The sequence below is a fragment of the Ursus maritimus genome, unplaced genomic scaffold (assembly GCF_017311325.1).
Source record: "Ursus maritimus isolate PB19 unplaced genomic scaffold, ASM1731132v1 scaffold_11, whole genome shotgun sequence".
Classification (NCBI taxonomy): domain Eukaryota; kingdom Metazoa; phylum Chordata; class Mammalia; order Carnivora; family Ursidae; genus Ursus; species Ursus maritimus.
In genome coordinates, this window is record NW_024423453.1 from 9,699,338 (window position 1) to 9,715,719 (window position 16,382).

General features: G+C 35.2%; 1 protein-coding gene across 1 annotated transcript in view; it reads right to left on the reverse strand.

Moving 5' to 3' along the window:
• Positions 1-8,421: 8,421 nt before the first annotated feature.
• The window catches only part of LOC103661767 (N-deacetylase and N-sulfotransferase 4), a 237,915-nt gene continuing 229,954 nt past the window's right edge, over positions 8,422-16,382 (reverse strand). Inside the window, exons 10-13 of the mRNA XM_008689458.1 lie at positions 16,107-16,277; positions 15,062-15,171; positions 11,542-11,644; positions 8,422-8,541 (exon numbers count right to left, since the gene is read on the reverse strand). Of these exons, the coding sequence (XP_008687680.1) occupies positions 8,422-8,541; positions 11,542-11,644; positions 15,062-15,171; positions 16,107-16,277 (504 nt within the window). The remainder of the gene's footprint in view (positions 8,542-11,541; positions 11,645-15,061; positions 15,172-16,106; positions 16,278-16,382) is intronic.

Sequence of the window (16,382 nt, forward strand, 5' to 3'; positions counted from 1 at the left end):
TGACATTGTGTATCTCTTCAATACAGAGTTATAGGTTTACATGTGCTTAATTTTATCAAGAGGTTAAAGGCTTCGGGATGACTGTAATTTCCAGCAACATCTTGGGAACCTGCAGGAGAGAATTCCAATCAACCTGGACATTAAATAAAAACTGAAAAAAAAAAAAAAACCAGACAAACAAACAAACAAAACAAAACAAAACAAAAAATAATTGACCTGGACATGTGATAGTTTAGTAGATAGACTTTGGTACCTGAAAGTACAGAGAGAAAAACATGTCTACAGTTTCACTCTGTAGAGTGTAGAGAGTCTATTTTAGATACCCTAGACAAACGAAAGTCTGTTAGTTTTGAACCTTAAATGGCAAGTGGGTTACAATAAACCTACTAGTCCCCAAACTTCCCACCACATACTACTCTGTCTTTGACTTATGATCCATCTTCATCAGCAAACAAAATAAGGGAAAATGTATTCAATGTAAAATTTCCTCTCCTAACATACTCTCATTTGTATGTCTGTGTGTCTTGGTCCATGTACCAAGATGGTACTTCTTACTCCAGGTCAAAAACAGTGAAAATTTCTTCCTGCTTTTTTACAAACATCGTTGACAGTTATACAACCCATAGTGATTTTTCTCTCTTGCACCAAACCATGTGATCTAGAAATAGTCATTGGTAGGCATAAGAATGCAGTCATGATTCTCTTGCATCCTCACGAATTGGTTCCTGGTTTCTTTTTTCTTCTGTATATTCTTATTCTGCTGCTAGAATCTTACACCTGGCATACCATTTAGATTTCTGAAAAGACTTGCATGATTTATAGAAATCAGAATGGAGTTTAAATGATTAAGAACATCCTAGAAATAATTGTGTTTACATGGAAATATCTTATTCTATAGGGATGTTTTAATTCCAGTTGAACTAAAAAATAAAGTGCCAAAGTTTTTGACATAACGATTCCACCTATCTTTTTTCTTGGCATTGTTTCCACAAACATTTCAAATGTGTCATTAAACAATGAGCATTGTTCTTTTTGTCAGTGAAAAAAAAAATCTTTGTGACTCAAGGGGCTCAGTGATCAAATACCAAGTCAATGACCTCTTCTCCTCTTCACTATGCAGAAATCTTTCTAATTTTAAGCCATGCATTTCACTACCCACAGTGCATTATAGACAGGCAGCTCTTGGCTTTGTTATGATTATAAACAAACACTTTCAGGGAGCAATACTATGAGATATTTAAACCAATCTGAAAGAACAGCAGTCCATGTGGTTCAATTCCTAATGTGTCCAGGGATGCTTAATTTAGTCTGTTTGGTTGGTCTTATTTATAAGATTAGGTGACTTAGATGTACAAACATGAAGTCTCTTAGAGAACAAGCAATACTTCTAAACCCAACAGTCTTGAAAATGCATCTCTTGGTGCTATGATTATATTTACGTTTTATGCTTACAAAATGAAGTCCAGTTTCCCACCACTATAAAGATACAAGGTAATGCATACATTCATTTAACAATTACTTATTTTGTGCCAGATCCTGTATTATGTATGAGAGATGCAAAAATGAAAAGATATTTCTCATTTTGATAACTTACAGTTTAGCATGTAAACAGACATATGAAAAATTACGGTACAATGTAGGTGCAATAATAATGGTATAATATGACTAGTAAGCTAGTTGTTGGGATTATAGCTCTAAATATATTATCATTATATCCCAGATATTGATGGTTAATGCCAAGGGAACTGGAAGATTCGTGGTACAACTTAAAGCCAGAGACCCAAAGTTGAGAGGATTGATATTTCTGTACATTAGACATAAAGCAATTAGGAAGCAAAAGGGAGTGGACTTTCATAACCAGTTTACTTGCGATTCAAAGTGTTACTGTGTTAGTGAATTAGCAATGCCAATTCATACAGGAGATCAGTTGAGGAAGGGATGAAAAGCATTCTAGGCAGCAGCATATACAAAGGCCTACAAATGTAAAAATCACAAGGTAATTGGAGAATTGCAAATACTGCAGTGCCCCCTTACCCGTGGGAGATACTTTCCAAGACCCTCAGTGGATGCCTGAAACTGTGGACTCTATATATACTATGTTTTTTTCCATACACACATACATACATAAATACATACATACATATAATAAAGTTTAATATATAAATTAGGCACAGGAAGATATTAACAATAATAATAATAAAATAGAACAATTATAAAAATATATAAGTTACATGATGTGATTTCTTTCTCTCAAAATATCTTATTGTACTACACTCACTCTTCTTGTAATGATGTGACATCATGAAATGCCTGTGTGATGAAACGAAGTGGGGTGAATGACATACGCATGGTAATGCAACATTAAGCTACTTCCTATTGATTGACCTTGTGACGATACGTCAGAAGCAGGACCATCTGCTTCCAAATGGCAATGGACTGGGTAACAGAAACCATCAAAAGTGAAACTATGGATAAGGGGGACTGCTGTCGTTGATTGTTACTAGAATTTGGAATGTAATTTTAAAAAGATAATTAAAATAGAATAGTCAGATAGACAAAATCCCAGATCATACAAGAACTTCATTGAATATGTTATAGAGTTTGCATGTGTCTTTTAGGTTTGGGGACTATTTGAAGGTTTTTAAGGTAAGGAATAATATGGTTCTATTTACAAATTATAAAGACCATTCTATCAGTAGTGTGGTGTAAGATTTAGAGAGAAGTGAAAGCTCTAGTTCAGAGGTTGTGACAAAATATCTACAGGAGAGAGAAAGAGAGGCTAGAGTAAAACAGTGGTGAGAGGTGGGGGGGTGATGCCTGAAATTAAGACTTAAATTGTGTGCTGCCTGGACATCTGCTAAAACGAGAGGAACTTGAATGGCCTAACCACAAGTTTCCCTTCTCACTCTAGTCCTTGGGTAAGATACCCTAGCCCAAAATTGTCCTTATCAAGTGGACCAGTTGCTGTTTCTGCTTCTCCCTGAGTAGTGGAGTTCAGTTTCCTGACAGACTATAGATTTATTCAAACAAGCAAATCACATGTTCCTGTGGGAACAAAGGGTGACCTCACCCCCTTGGTGTAACAAAACCTGTCTCTCACAGGCCGTGTTGTTTATTCCTTCTCAAGTGCCATGTATGGTGTGCAATGCCCTCCTCCCCAGACTGGGAATATATGTAACAGAGAAACTGCTGTTGATATCGTCTGTCCATTGTGTGTTTGGCTACCCCTCAGAACTTTAGGGCAGGAATCTTTCTCTCACCGTGGGGTGAATAGGAGGTGATCAAGAATAAGTGGATGAAGAAGGTGGAGCCTTTGTCCAATATGGAAACCTCTAACTACATGTGGCTATTAAGCACTTAAAGTGTGGCAAGTCCAAATTATTATGTGCTCTAGGAGGGAAATACAAACAAGATTTTGAAGACTCAGTATGAACACAAGGCTATAAATATATCAATAATTTTTTATTGATTGCATGTTGAAATAATATTTTGGATATATTAAATGAAGTAGTAAAATTAATCTTTTCATAATATTCTAAAGTGGTTGTTAGAAAACTTAAAATTACATATGTGGTTTACATTTGTGACTCACATATTTCTACTTGGAAAATATGGTTTATTGAAAGACATTCAGGAAAAGAATCAGTGTAACTTGGGCTGTGAAAGAGAAGGATTAGTAAAGGACTAAAAGTTAATCTGATTTGGTGTAGTTTTTAAAAGAAAAGGGCATTGAAGGGAAGCAGAAAATTTCCCTGAAAAGGGAAGAGTTCAATCAAGAATTCAAAAGGATGTGCTCAGTTTAGGTGTCAAGCAGATATTTAGATGTGGATGAACAGACTAAGGTGGGTATTGGTCTGGAATTCAGGGGCTGGAGATACAGATTTTGGAGTAACTAGTTCTGTGGAGTCACTAGTTCATTGAAAGCCATAAATAAATTCTACAGCTGGAATGTAAACTAACAAGATAGATAATGATACATATTAAAGTTGGGCAAATAATTAAGTATATTGGTAGTCCTCAACACATTTCAACATATTTCAATGAATTTTTATTGAGTATATACTGTGTGCTGGCTTTTGGTAGTATGTAGGACTCAGACATATGAGAAACAATAAAATATTTTTTGAATGGAAATTATTTGTGTAAATGTCTTACTTCAAGCCTGAAATACTGTGAATTTGTAATGAAATTTTCAAAAAATAATATTTGATATTAACAAATATAATAAAGTAATGTGTTAAATGGTAATAAAATGTTTCATTTGTGGAAAGGAGATCTTATGGAAGAAAGTGAAGTTGGAGATAAAGACTTGTGAAGAATGCAGAGAAATTTTCTTGTAAGTTTTAATGATTCTTTAAGTATCAATTCATTGTTATATTTATGCCTTCATTAAATTTTGTGACCGTTATTTGCTTTGAGGAAATTGTACCTGTAGGTCTGATATTCCTGATAGAATATCTGTTGGGTTGCAAAAGAACTGAAAGAAAGGGTCCAAGGGAGACACTATTCTGAATAAACTGAGGAAAAGGAAAGTAGGAGGAAATGGATTTCAGCTGGATGGACTGAGATGGAACTACCTTGCTCCAAATGGTGATCTGAACAATATCAGGGAACAGCACAATATCATTTTTGGACAGTGATGCAGAAGAAGTTTCCCATTTTGACTAAATACAATTAATTATATGTTTAAGACACACATGTTTTATTATTAAAGGAAATAGAAAACATATTCTTGTTTGATGAAATAAGAGATAGTGATTTGAATATTACACATTATTTTTGTAACAAATATGGTTCCAGCATAACTACATCAGGCTTTGTGCTAAGTTATTTAAATATACTCTCATGTAATGCTTACAATAACCAAATGAATAAGTAACACTTTATTGTCTGTCTTTTACAGAAAAGGAAACTGTGACTCAGGGAAATTCCACAACTTGTCTGAGGCCACACAGCTAGCGAGAGGCAGAACTGGCCTGAGAATCCAGATATCCAAAGTCCACTCACATAACTTCCTGGCTACACTAGTTACATGTTTGGAATTTAGGGAATATGTATATAGATAAAGGATAGGATGATTTAAAAAACAAGATAGGAAGAAAAAGGAACAGAAAAAGAACCATCTATTGATTAAAACCTTAGACTTTAGAGGAGAAACAACATTACTCTAGTGGCCATACCAGTGGTAGTATTTATTCTGAAGAAGAAACAAGGATATGTTATGTGTGTACTGTATCTGTTACTTAACAATTTCAATAAACGCAGACTTCTTTTTCTGCTTTTCCCATCCAGTTCACCGGCTCTCACACACAAAAATGTTCATTTGCATATATATATATTGAGCATATATATGTACCCATGGCTAACCTGTGTTCCTGTAGTTGAGATAAAATCCTATATGCAAGACTACCAGATTTCTTTCTTTTCAAAATAGTTGGTCAGCCTTATTTTGGAGGTACCGCCATCAAGCAAATAGTTAATATATTATCTAACCGCCAAAACCAGACTTTTAAGATATTATTCCACTGTAAATTGTTTGTGTAACTAAAAATAAATCAATTACTCATGGCAAACGGAACACTATGACATATTAAAACAGTAAGATAGAAGAACAAAAACTACATAAGCTAAATATAAATGAATTTGTTGAAATTGAGGCAAATAAAATCTTTAAATGGACTCAGAGCATTTTTTAAGAAAAAAATACAGTAATAAAAGGACTATAAATTTTTCCCACTAACATTCTTCCTTGTCGCTTATTCAATTCTTTGGCGGGGGGGCATTGTTAAATACGAGCAAAATTTGGTCTTGGATGAGATTTGTAATATAATTTTTAAAGACTGGTATTTGACAAGCATGTCATTATATCTTGATGTAGGCTTGTAATCAAATATTGTTCCTGCCTTTATTAATGTGAAGTAATCAGTGATTATATTTGTGAGTTAGGCAACTGGAAGAAGAAAAGAGGAGAAGGTACTGTCTTGCTTAAAGGTTTTAGGAAGTTCTTTAAAATTTAAAAAAGTATGTAATTCAAGACCATGAAATAGAATTGACTTAAAATTTTAAAGAGTTACATATATTAAACTTGACTCAATAATTCTGAAGTAGCCAGTGGGTAAATCAAGATACTCTTAAAGTTGAAAATTTTCATGATTTATTATAATATTCCCATAGCCCAGAGTCCCTCTAATTAGTTTACTATGAGATGAAGATGAATAATATAATTAAAATTTATTTTTTCTTCATTTCAATTTTAATAAGGAAAATGTACACACTAATTGAAATGAGCCAGCGAGAAAAGACTGGTTGAATTTGGGGGAATTTTACTCTCTGATGTCTGTAGATAGGTGAATGATACTGTATACATGACTTAGGAAAAAATGAGAAAATGCCAAAAATGAGTTATAGTTTTACAAATTTGGTGATCAGTTGGACTTTGACTTGTGTGAATTTTACTTAATATGAAAAGTATCTCCCTTTTTTTCCTAAGAACATTTCTGTTATCTCACTTGGGGAAAAAAGTTAATCTCTAGTTCAAAAAAGAAAATGTTAGAATATAAACTGGAGGAAGCTAGTGAACAAATACATCAAATGTTAGAGGTCTAAATACCCAGGTATTGTCATTATAGTGTGCTCAATGCAATGCTTTCAAGCACATGATCATGTAAGTAACAGTAAGGTTGAGAATTTTAGTCTCAAAGGAACAATCAAAATAATAATTTGTGATTTCTATTAACTCAAGCCCAAGAAAAATTTTCACATTTTCTCAAAAAGATCCAAAGCCTCTAGATACAGTGGGAAAACAACAGGAAAACAAAAAAATTTAATGAAGTATAAATGCAAAGTTGAATTCTGAAATAAAATATGTGAAAACTCTTGATTTTCTTTCAGCTTTGATTTCATTTGCTTGCTTAAAACAACAACAACAACAACAACAAAAACCAAACAAATATAAACAATGATCTTCAGTTTCCTTTAAATACATTGAATTATGTTAAGCATAATTTCTCAAATTGTAAGAAAAAGTAATATTATTTATAGCCTGTAGAAAAATTACTCTGGAGGAAGGATGGATTGGCAGGTAATGTTACCAAAGCATTTGATTTACTATTCTCTTGAAATTTTACCTTCATGTATCACACTGAAAAGATTAACAAAGCCTTAATATATCTTTATTGAAAAATGGGATAAAAATTCAACCAGCATGACAATAACCTCCAAATAGGAGAGGAACCTAAATCTCTGAGAAATTAATTTCTCTAGAAATTAATTGTTGGGTAGCATGGCTGAAAATAGGGTTTAGGTTAAAGAATTAGTGATGTTCAAAGAGGTAAGTTTTAGATTATATATATATATATATTTAAATAGGCATTAAAAACAGAATCTTCTGCAATAGTATATGTACTGGCGTATATAAAAGTCCATGCTTTAAAATGATTGACATAATACTACATAGAAGGCACAAGTGCCCCACTCTACCTGTAAACCCATGTTGATGTTTTCATTCCATATCTTATCAATAAAGTTTTTTTTTCCCATAGATAGTGAAAAAATATATAAATACTACATCATTGTCAAGGTGGAGATACCTAGATTACTAGTATGGTACGGTTATGGACCTATGGAAAGATGGCCTTATACATACTAGTTAATAATACACAGAGTATGCAGTCTCACTCCTTTTCCCCAAAACCTCTGATAGATTTTGTGGGACCCATATTGCAGAATTCACTGAGAATGGATTGCCCTGCCAGAGAAAATAGTACTATCAGCGAATGTGGAACCTTTCCTTCTATAAAAGGAAAACAGACGACAAACACAGGAAGCTGCAACTTTACAACTTCTCTATAAGTCAAGGAAATTCATAAAGAGGAGTAATAGAGGAAAATATGTGGGCTAAATATAATAAATAATAGTTGCTCAAAATAAAAGTATGGGATCATAAGATTCCTTTTCGCACAAAAGCAAGCTGGTTTTTAAATTAGCAAAGAGAAAATGTAAGCCCTTAAATTCAGGTATCGGGTTCTGCTCCCTTCCTTTACAGATATCTCTGTCCTTATTTCCTCAAGATTCTCATTTGTCACTTGCATATAATTAGGATTCTCAGTTTTATGTAGAATTTCTGAAACCTTGTGGTTAACAGAGGAACTGGGGTGTGTTATGACCCTCACACTGGAAACTGGATAATGCCGCAAAACCCCACATTTCTTCCCAGAAGCTCACACAGGGATGGATGCTAGTAATTGCCAATGCGTGCATATACAACAGTTTTCATTTTATGAAAAAGGTAGAAGGAAATTTATTCACACAGTCCTCTGTTGACAATCACAAGTTCAGTAGGGGAATAAAAGTTGTGGGCTTTGCTTTTCTATTGAATAGTCAAAGGAAGCATCCTTTGAGCCTTGGTTCTTGTCTCCAGTGCTATCTCACTTTCTGCAACTCCTGTCTCAGCCAGGATGGCAGAGGTTGCCCCAGTCTGTGCAGCAGTTTGGACAGTTCCACATTATGATCTCGGTAGTAATTAGAGAGGAAAGTTCTAGACTGGAAAGCAAAAAGAAAAAAAAAATTGAAGGAAGGTATTAGTTCATTATACACAATTAAGCAATCTATATTTCTTAAAATTCTATTACAATGTAGTTGTCTATAAAATATGCATTTCTTTGGATTGTTCCCCAGATATCACTCATTACCTTTTGAAAAGATTTGGCAGAACTGTAGCTATAAAAAAAAAATAGGTTCAGGTATATCTTTTCTAGCTTATATGCCCTGGAGGCACTTATTTATTGCGGTATTGGTCAAGTCTATGCAGGGAGAGAATTTGATGAGAGGTAATGACACTAAAGAAGAATGAGGTAGGAACCTGAAGTGGTACCAAATCTACAAAAGGGAGCTAGAAAAAAACAGACATTTCCTTTAAAATTGGTCACTTTCTGTAAAATTGGGCCATAGCATAAAAAGTGAACATAAATAACCATAAAAGTTGAAATTCATGATTAAAGAAGTTACTTACAACTTTGCAAAAATATTTTCTGTGTTTATTCAGGACAAAGATTAATGCCTTTAAAGCAAGAGCTTTTACTTCAAAAATAGTATAAGATCTCATTATAAAAATCATTATAATGGACTTTCTTGTGATTCTTAAATTCCTAGTCAAACTGGAATGATTGTCCCTTATTAGATGAATGGGAAAACAAAGAATGCTCAAAAATATCAGTAGTCTTACTTTATGTTTTCCTGTATTTCTGGGAAACAGAAAATTTATAATTGGGTTTTCTCTCTGGATGTCATTTACCATATATTATAACCCAATGAACATTGTTTTGTGTCTCTGATAAAATAGTAGAGATGAACACTTTTCCTTGTGTAAATATAGGAGCAATGGCCCAAACACTGTTTTCGTTCTGGTCAAAGTTAATACCATCTCATTTAAGCCCTTTCCAATATTTTAACACAAATGAGTCTCTTTCTTCACAAAATTCCCTTGGCAACTTTTGTGTGTGCGGTGGAAATGGACTTAAGACAACTACATTTCGTCTTGTACCATCCACCAGATATTTCATTACATTTCTGCCCTTAAACCAGATTGTAAACACTTCAAAGTCTGGGTAAGATGTTTATAAAAGTAGTGAGAACATTACACTGATTTCTTGGCAGATTAAAGTGATATCTGAAACTCTTTTGAAATTATTGAGTTCAAAGGTATAGTTCAAGGAATTTCTGGTACTTCTATTTCCATAGTAACACCTGAATCACTTTGCCTACGTTGCCTTGGGAGAGACACTCTTTATATCTGGCTCAGCTGATGGCTAACGGGTTTCCCAAACTTAGTCTACCTCCTCAAACCATTCCCCCTCCTTTTTAAAAAGATTTTATTTATGTATTTGTCAGAGACAGTACACAAGCGGGGGGAGCAGCAGGAAGAGGCAGAAGGAGAAGCAGACGCTCCGCTGAGCAGGGAGCCCAATGTGGGACTCCATTCCAGCACCCTGGGATCATGACCTGAGCCGATGGCAGATGCTTAACCAACTGAGCCACCCAGGTGCCCCGTGCCACCACTTTTATTAAGAAATTTTTTTCCCTGGGGCGCCTGGGTAGCTCAGTCGTTAAGCGTCTGCCTTCAGCTCAGGGCGTGATCCTGGCGTTCTGGGATCTAGCCCCACATCAGGCTCCTCCACTGGGAGCCTGCTTCTCCCTCTCCCACTCCCCCTGCTTGTGTTCCCTCTCTCGCTGGCTGTCTCTCTGTCAAATAAATAAATAAAATCTCTAAAAAAAAATTTTTCCCCCCTGCTTTTGTAGTTTGTCATTGCTTTATGTATCTTATTATAAATCAATGACAATAACTAATTTACTCTCTTATAATAAATCTGAGTTCATAACTGTTTTATCTTGCATCCTCTCTGTGATATTGTGATTTATGATATAAAATATATCTAGTTTTTGGTCCCTTTTCTAGCACAGAGCTCCTAAAATCCTTGGAATTTCCTAAATGAAAGAGTTATAAAGGTATCTTTTGTTATGTTAATTAAGTGACTTCTGGACCCCTCCTGGATGGGGGCTGTTTGCTCAGAGAAGCAACCATGTGATTAGAGGGTTGTAACTTTAAGTCCCACCCTGATGACCTCAGAGGAAAGAGGAGCTGGGGATTGAATCAATTGCCACTTACCAATGATTTAATCAATTATGTCTCTGTAATGAAATCTCTAACAAAAACCCAAAAAGGACTTGGTGTAGAGAACTTCCTTGTTGATGGACATGTGGAGACTGGAGGAGAGTGGCTCACTCTTTCACTTTTATGGCTTTCCCCATAACTTGCCCAATGCATTCCTTCCATCTGGCTATTCCTGAGTTATATTCCTTTATAATTAACATGTGATCTGGTAAGTAATGTTTCTGTGAGTTCTGTGAGTCACTAGTAGCAAAGGAATTGAACCCAAGGAGAAGGTTGTTAGAACTTTCAATCTGTAGCTGGTTGGTTGGTCAGAAGCCCAGGTGACAAGCTGGGCTTGCAACTGGTATCGGAGGTTGGGGAGAGACAGTCTTATAGAAATGAGCCCTTACCTGTGGGATCTAATGCTATCTCAGGGTAGATATTGTCAGAACTGAGTTGAATTGTAGGATACCCAGCTGGTGTCTGAGCACTGATTGGTGGTGTGGAGAAAATTCCCCACCCACATGTCGGCTCTCCGTTGCTTAACTCAGTATCCAGGCATTTTACAGGCATTGCATTTGCATATTTAATATATAATAATAATGTCTATATATTTTATCCAAAATTACTTGTTTAGTAAACAATTCATTTAAGTACTTTACAAATAGTTACTGTTCAATAAGTATTTATGTTTCAACCACATCCTAACGGCATACAATTACTATGAATATCTATCAATTATTGATCTTTGTCAGCCTATCTATAGTCTAATATATAAAACACTGAGAGCAGAGAAGGAGAAGAAAAAAGAAGCAAACATATTGTCCCTTATTTTGAAACAGTTGTACGCACAATGTTTTATCAAAGTATTTCAAAGATTAGGAAAATATTACCTCTGGATCCATAGGTGGATATTTTCGGCCTTTGCTCTTTCCAAGGCATTTGGTCTTTCCTCCTTCCAGTAGTTGACACCAAAAGCCCTTTTGGGGATCAAACCTACAAAAGATCAAACATATACATGATTATAAAAATATAATGACTATAAATTGTATACAGAATTTTGAGTGAGAGAGCTTCACTGATTGGATAAAGAAAATGCACTTTGGTATGCCCATTGTTTCAGTTTAATTTAATTCTGTTTTATAAGTATTCATTGAATTGATTTAAAAGTTTAATTGAGATTAAATAAACTATATGTTATTATATATTTTTGAATATTTCTACTGAATGAAAAAAGACCTGTAAATCTTTAATCCAATCTTAGATTGAAATTATTAAGTTTCATATTTTCTCTATTCATCCATAAAAGATCAAGCACCAATCATCAAAACTGCAATCCATATATACACAGGACTTTTAAAATATTTATTTGCTTATTAATATGATTTCTCTGTCAAAATATGTTAACAGATTTCTTTGAAATAATTCAATGGTATATATTAAAGGGACTGAATGTAATGTAAGTAAACCTTTGTGAATATAAACATGAAATAAAACTTCTAATTTGGAAGAATGCTGTAGTTTTTCAAGTTCAAAATGTTTATACTTTTTAAGGAGGAAGTGGTGAGTGGAAGATTAGACAACTCTTCATTTCTTTTGTTGACGGCGAATGATCCTATGGGATAATACAGGTCCCTATACTTTAAAAGAAAATTCTAATGTTTTGCTCCTATAGCTGCATAAAGTTACAAAAGAAAGGATGTATGGACTAATTGTTTAAACTCAGATATATAAAAACCTTTGTTTAGGACTAACAAGATAGGAAAAATGGAAGAATAAACCAAATAAGAAGAGAAATTTAAAATTTATTGCTATGGGACTTGCTGCATACATAAAACATCGAAAAGGTTTGCATTTTTGTTGCTCAGCAGATGTTTTAGAAGGATGAAGCATAATTGACTGGGATGTAAAGTTAATTAGTTGCAGAATATTTTGTTGCCCTGGGCCCATTCCTATAATACCGGTGCACCTGCAATTTGCCTCTGCACATATGTGAACTCATTTAGGGGGAGAGGGAAATTTTCTTCACAGTTCCCTGCCCAACCTATTATTAGAGACCCGATCCTTGCAGTCCCGGTTGTCCTAGTACATGTTATCAATTAAAATTAAATACATCACTGGTTAAATGGATAAAAGGAAGACAGAGTCATTTCCAACCTGGACTTTTCCTTTTCAATCTGCTCCTTGCCTATCACAGTCCTTTCTCTAGTTTTCATTAATTTCCCAAGAGGAAAAACAATTCAGCATGCTCTGCAAAATGAGATGGGGAAGTCGGCATAACTATGCCCCTGAACAGCATTTTCTGCCTCAGGATGAGAATATTTAACTGCATTAAGGTAAAATACAGTTTTGGCAACAAAGCCAAGATATTTATACCCACACTGAGAGCATCTCCTTTGCTCTCAGGTGTATGGAGGTCCCAGGATGGGCTGCAGTCTCTCCCTGTCTCCACAGCAGCTGTTGTGAGGCAGAATGTAATACAACTTGAGGAAGAAGAGCCATACTGAAAGTCACTCTTTTAGATAGGGCTGTCATAACCTTGACTCCACATTCTTTTGTTGTCCTGGTTTCATTTATTGCATTGATGTTATATACCCTAACAGAGGGCATTTACTTTTTCTAAGTTATATGAATTCATTGTTTTATGGTTTTATCTTAGAAGTCACGATATTGTGAAATGAAGATGCAAAGCCTTTCTCGAGTAAATGTTGGACAACTTTGAGACAGCAACAAATTGGTTGCCACATGACTTCTTTTATTACTTTGAACATCACTATAGTTATTAATTTTTGTGATGTGAGACATTAAAAACCATATATTCTGTCCTTGTTTGTAATCTCTTCTTGAAAAGTATGATTTTACAGGTTTACTGAACCATAAGCAACTATTTGTAGTAAACAAGATAGAACCATTCCCTAAACCACTGCAGGCAGGCAGGCAGGGGAAGACAAGCGAACATCAATAACTATTAATGTAAAATGTATTCTAGGAAGCTTTGTCTACTTAATCAGCAGGGGCATGCCTTGTATTGTTGTTATTTCCATGTGTAGGTAAAAACTTCATTAGGGTTGTTTGAGTGGATAAGGAACAACCCAATCTTATTACTGCTTTTCCTGTCCTTCCATTACCCTCTCTAATTGTCTAATTGCTGATTCTAATCTGCTGTGAACTGGGAAATTATATAATCAGGCTTGTTAGAATTTTGCCTAAAATTTAATAGGCTTTGTATCAGGCCTTGTGAGGGAGTCAAGTACATGCCCTTTTAAAATATGTTTTGGCTCCCTAGAGGTTTTGTTTGTTTATTTTGCTTCTTTACCTTTCCCCCCATCTTTAGTTACCCAAGTATACAGTTCTATTTTTCTAAGATGATTGCAACAATATCTCCCCTCCCGTATTCTTTTCTGAAGAATGCTCTTGCTCCTCCCCATTAAGAAGGGGAGGCGCCTTGCCCTCTCTATGGATTTGTACTGGCTTCAGTGACTTAGTTAATCAATAAAATGAGCTGAAATGATGCTGTGCGACTTGCAAGACTAGGTCAGAGAAGGCGATGGCTGCCTTGGATCACACTTCCTTAACATATCACTCCTTCTCGGAACACAACCACTACACTCTCCAAAAGCCACACGAAGAGGTCTCATCCCATTGAGCTTGGCCTTTGAGCCATCCCAGTCCAAAAGCCAAAGATATGACTGAAAAAGTGAAGAAACCTCCAGAACATTCCATCCCCAGACATTTGATCATACCCAGATAGTCACATTTCCCTCCCTGTGTATTATGAGCCGAGGCAAGTTGTTCCGGCTGTGTCTTGTCTGAATTCCCAGCCCCCAGAGTCCATGAGCATAATAAAATGGCTGTGGTAATATGCTGGTGGGTTTGGGGATGGATTGTCATGCAAAAATAGATAACTGGAAGATTATATGTATTACACTTGGTTATACATAATTTAATAAATACAAAGTAAAATATGAATTTATCCTTTTCCCCATTCTGCCCCCAATACTGGTCACTTTCACAGAGTTAATGGTGGCCATCAGCATTTCATTTCTAACCTGTAAATTCTTGGGGAAGAGACTATATTTTTTTACCTTTGTAATTTCAAATTCTAGGACAATTTTTGAAGCGTAGGCATCTAAAAAGTTTACTTAACCAAACTTACATTGGGAAAAAGCCCACCAAGAAGAGAGTTTGTGATATATAAAATGCCTATAGGATGACACTTTGAAAAACAAAGTATTTGTGGTATTCAAAAGGAAGACACTACATGAATAATGAGGATACTCCTTTGACTGCTTTTGAGGAGCATAATGATATATAAATTCATAGCTAGTATTAATGATGCTATATACACACCTACCAGTGATAATTTATGATGGCAAATAATGGAAATGAAATCAAGCATGAGAATAGACTCACGTTAGCGCTTCAGAATAATTATAATGAGGTGTAACTCCCAGAAACTTCTGGACTTCATCCATCACAGTAGCTGGGTCAGATCTCAGCTGCTGTCCATCAATAATTAGCAACTATAAAGTCAAAAATAGTCACTTTGTGAAGAACAAAACTAAATTAAATAGACTGAGCTGCCTCACTTGACCTGGTATGACATTAATCAATTAGGTCAGTGTGAATGGAAGAAAATATGCATTACTTAGGATACATTTTAATGTTTACTATTCTTGTGTCCTTCCAAATAAACAACAATTGAAGTTTGCCATCCGCATCATTTATAACCCTTAACTAACTTGATTGTAAATCAGAAATAAACACAGATACTCTCTTGATTTAGTAGTTTTCAGTAGATACTCAATTTTCCATCTGTCAGGTAATCAGATAATTAACCAGCTGACAGAATCCCCTGAGCTAACCTTGGAGCCAAAGACTTGGAAATGGCATACAGATGAAAATTACTCATCTATTCTACTTACACACATGACAAAGAACTCAGGTTTTGGTCATGACCTGATCGGGAGTAAAGAATATAAATAATGTGGATGCTTCCTCAAATCCTTACCTCTTGGTCTATCCCACTTTCCTGGAGCTGCTATGGCATTTTCCATTTTGACAGTCGAGTGCATGACCTCTTCCTTCCTTTCTAAGTGCCCTAGAGGACAGATGTCGGACTATCTGCATGTGGTGTTCCATAAAGGTATTGTCTAAATGGCTATTCTCTGAGTAGTTGAGTTACTGCTTATGGATCACATGATGTCTCTCATGTGAGGACTCAACACTTTGAGACCAGCTACTACCCAAAAGAAGATCCCAAGAATATGTTTCACGGCCACTTAACATTTTAATACTATTATTGACATTAAAAATATAAAAATCCACATATCTTCTTTAGGTATGATTGTCCCATTATGAATTGTTGTCTGTGGCAATGTTATTTCTTATTTTCTGTTTGTCAAGTGCAATACAGCTAAGGTATATTAAACAGAAGAAATTAATTTGAGGACCTTACCTGCGAAGTAGCAAAGTAAGTTAGCCATCTTTCTATGTGGACCGCATACCATCCAGGTACTAGGCATCTCCTTTGTAAAGCTTTCAGGTCAGATGGGGCCCAATGTCCGGTTGTGATAACTTCATAGAAATTAAACCTCAGGGCAGCTGGATCTTCATGAGATCGTTGGTGCTTTAACAAGGAAGTCAATTGTAAAATTGGTTTTCTTTATGCATGCAGAGATATGTGTGCATATTTGTATTTGATGTATGTACATGTGTGTGTCTTTTATTTCCA